The 3,878-nt window shown below is 44.0% G+C and overlaps 1 protein-coding gene across 5 annotated transcripts in view; it reads left to right on the forward strand.

Annotated features, from left to right (window-relative positions):
* The window catches only part of KIAA0319L (KIAA0319 like), a 124,420-nt gene that overhangs the window by 77,846 nt on the left and 42,696 nt on the right, over positions 1-3,878 (forward strand). For all 5 annotated transcript variants that reach the window (XR_001370395.2, XR_003549423.1, XM_014587885.2 and 2 more), the window contains exon 5: positions 1,004-1,105. Coding sequence is in view for 3 of the 5 variants with exons in the window: in XM_014587885.2 (XP_014443371.1) it covers positions 1,004-1,105 (102 nt within the window). In the remaining 2 variants the exon portion in view is untranslated. The remainder of the gene's footprint in view (positions 1-1,003; positions 1,106-3,878) is intronic.

Raw genomic sequence — 3,878 nt, forward strand, 5'->3', positions numbered from 1 at the left:
AAAAAAAAAAAAAAAGCAATGTAGAAGCAGGGGTCTTAACAGAAGAGTAACATGGTGGGAAGTCTATTTTAGAAAGTATTTTAGTGTTTTAGAAAGTCTAATGGTGGTGGGTGTTTTAGGAAGACAGAATGGGTTGGAATGGAGAGAGCTAGCAGAGGGAAGGCCAATTAAGATTCTTGGAATGATCTAAGTGTGAACAATGAGTCTCCGGCTGTAGCAATTGGAATGGGAGGAAAATCAGTTAGGCCTGTGGCTGCCATTTGCCTTTCTAGGAACCTAACATATGCATCTTATTAGACAGTGACTGTGTCTGAACGTAGGCTGGGAGCCACATGGCCGACCGTATGCCCAGACACCTGCCAGCTGACCTGAAACATGTAAGGCCTACCCACATGCCCAAGGTCCTGAGAGCTAGAAGGCTGGGGAAGGGCTTCACGGTGTGGTGAGGCCCAGCTGGGCTACTTTTCTCTCTTTCCCCCACCCTTACTTCCTGCATCTTCCCTCTTGTGCTTGTGCATCACACACACTCTTTATTGTGAATAAAATTAACTTTAAAAAACAAGAAAGTTATCATCATAAAGGTAATCCTTGAAACAGAATTTGAACTCTGTGGAAAATAGTATAGAAGAAAACGTAGGGACAGACCGCAGTTAAGATACAGTGGGGAAGAAGTCAGGGGAAGGAGGAGAGGTAGGACACCGTGCCATGGTGACATTTTCACGGTGGAGGTGGTCGACAGCAGTAGAGGCGCAGGGGCAAAGGGTGAGGGCTGAGAAAGCCATTAGACTTGCTATGAAGCATTTTGTTGGTGACCTCGAAAGATCCTTTTCAGTGGAAGAGAAGGGGCAGAGTCAGATTTGAGGGGATTAAAGAATAGAAAGAAAAATAGGAAGTGAAGTCGTAGGTGAATGCTGTTCACAAAGGAATTTGATCACAAAGGAAGGGGAGAAATGGGACAGCTTGGATCTATTTCTGATCTGTGGCATGTTTATTTTATTTCCAGTTATAAAGGAACTGGTGGTATCTGCTGGAGAGAGTGTCCAGGTGACCCTGCCTAAGAATGAAGTTCAGTTAAATGCATATGTTCTCCAAGAACCCCTTGAAGGTAAAAATCCCCTAACTTTGGGATAATGGTTTTTTTAATGGTTGGTTGTTTTGTTTTTAGAGAGAATTTTGCTATAGGGTGTGTGTACTCGCTGGAGAGACAGAGAGACAGAAAGCGAGAAATCACTCCCCAGGGGGTTGGCCATGCTGTAATCCCTCTTGTCCCTTCTCCTTTTGGGATTTTGGGCACATATGCACATGTGCCTGGCGTGAGTTTTAAGCCAGCAGGTGCAAGATTCAAACCACGGTTGACTACATGGGAGTCCGGTGACATAACCATTACACCATTAGCTGGTTCCACCTTTGGATAATGTTTTAATTTATAGTGATAGCCACACATCTCAGCTTATTTACTCCAGTGACTCCTGTGACAGTCCCATGAGGACAGGATAAGTAGGCAGATGCACAAATATTGAGGTACTGTGGGAGACAATGAGAGGGTTTGCGATAATAGGCTTTGATGTCAAGCCTGGGTTCAAATTCTAGCTCAACCAGTAATTAGCTTAATGAGTTAAAGCAAATGACTTAACTTCTTTGAATTTCCATTTCTTTCCTTTTTTAAAAAAAATAATTATTTATTTTATTTTATATTATTATTTTTTATTTGACCAGAGAGGGAGAGAAAGAAAGGGAAAGCGAGAAAGCAAACTGCCAGGTCCAGGATTTGAACCATGGTCAGCCATGTGGGAAACCAGGCCTTTAACTACCATGCCACCTGCCGGCCCTGCCATTTCTTTATTAGTAAAATAATTAAGGTAATAATTCCTATCTTACACAGTTACTTAAAGGCAAAAAGAGTTAGTGTGTAAGTCAGGTAGGTCTTATCGTTAGGTTGTATTATACCCATTTCAAGAGGAAGAAACTGAGACTCCAATTACCCTGTTTATTTTGGCCAAGCTAGTAAATAGCGAATGTAGAACTTGGAGAGAAATTATTCAGCACTGCTGGGAATATAGGTTTGTCACTTAAAAAGGAAGACAGTCCTAGGGGCCAGCAGTTGGTGTAGTGGTTACACAGCTAGACTCCCACATGGGTGAATTTGGTTCAAATCCCAGACCTAGAGGCTTGAAATTCACACTGGGTGCCTGTGCGTGCATGCCCAAGATCCTGAGAGGAGAGGAGAGGAGAAGGGATTGCGGCGGGGCCATCCCTGGGGGGGTGATTTCTCGCTTTCTGTTTCTCCGTCTCTCTCTGTTTTTCTGGTGAGCGCACACACCCTATAGATGGGGTTCTTCCACTTTAAATAAAGGTTTCCAGTACAATATTTCTGAGTCTAATATCAAATAGTGTATTTTTTGTATGCAAAAAAGTTCTCTTTCAGAAGCAAAGGGCCCTCTTTGGTCTATATTTCTGCTCTCAAATCGAGGCTTCCTGATCGATTCATTTCACTTTCCTCTAGAGACGCTTTTTCCATCTTCCTGGTGGCAGTGTAAGGTGAATGGCTTTGGTGGCCTTAGAAGATGGGGTAGGGTCTGGGGCTGTGAGTACTTCTTTTGCGAGATGCATCCCATGTCTGCGTGTGCAGTTCCGAGAGGCACTGTCATCTTGGGGACTGGTACTCCACATCTTCAGGGACAGGTTCTCTTCAACTCCCGTGTCCAGGCTCTAGCCTTTATCAGACACTCAAGATGAACGATTTCAAACTTTCAAAGGTTGGGGACAGTGAGACAGGACCAACTCTGCCTGTTCTGCAGCCCCTTCCTGTCCTGTGACTGCTCGATAGGACCCTCCTGGGGTCAGAGGCCTGCTTGCCAAAGCACTGCCCTGAGCCAGCACTGGGAGCATTCAGATAGACTGTGCTAGTTGCTGTAACTCCAGGCAGTTTTCTTTCTTTCTTTTTTTTTTTTTTTTTTTTAAGAATTATTATTTTTTTAATGTTAACTTTATTTATTTATTATTATTATTTTCCAATTTGATCAGAGAGAGACAGAGAAAGAGAGAGGAAAAGTAGGAAAGCAAGCCACCAAGTCTGGGGCTTGAACCATGTTCAGCCACGTGGGAGTCCAGCGCCTTTAACCACCACGCCACCTGCCGGCCCGACTCTGGACATATTTCTACATGTAAGGCATTCTTTATCCTCTGAGTTCCCTGTCCTAGGAGTATTGTTCTTCTCTGAAATGTGTGTTGTGAGCCTTAGATATTATAAAATTGTCAGTTCCCAAACTAGTGTAAGTCTGTTTTCTTGCAGAAAACGATTGTCAGCCATAGTCGGTAGAATCGTCTCCTAGCTTGAGTTCTGCTTTTCCTCTTTCTTTCCTGTTCTCTTAACCCAGTGTGTACATGAGCATTTGTGAGAACTGCTGAGGCTGACAGCTGGCCAGAACAATTCCAGTTTAAGGGAGAGGAAGGATGATCTGGTGCCTCAGGGTTGTAAAATAAAATCTGGCCTTCAGATGAGGGACTTCTTGGAGTCAGGTTGTGTGTGCTCACTTTAAAACCGGGACTCACGAAATGAGAAAAAGATGATCCCTCGGTGCTAAGCATTTGAGATTTATTTTTTCCTCCTTGGATAGGCGCAAACTGAATCTTCCTACTGAATCCCACCTTTCCCTAGCCAGAAATGCATTTTGTCCCCCGCCACCCCAAATTTAAGACCACTTTGCCTGGGGAGGGGTTCCATTTAGATAGGGGAGTCCACCCTTGCCTACCCAGTGACAGTCTGAGCTGCAAATGAGAACCGTTTAATGCTTCATTTGGTCTTAATTAATTTCAGCGGGCCTGCTTTAAATGGGCCATCTCCTGCCATATTCCGCAGTGTGTTATTTAGCTCAGCA

The sequence above is a fragment of the Tupaia chinensis genome, unplaced genomic scaffold (assembly GCF_000334495.1).
Source record: "Tupaia chinensis unplaced genomic scaffold, TupChi_1.0 Scaffold000239_1, whole genome shotgun sequence".
NCBI classification, from domain to species: domain Eukaryota; kingdom Metazoa; phylum Chordata; class Mammalia; order Scandentia; family Tupaiidae; genus Tupaia; species Tupaia belangeri.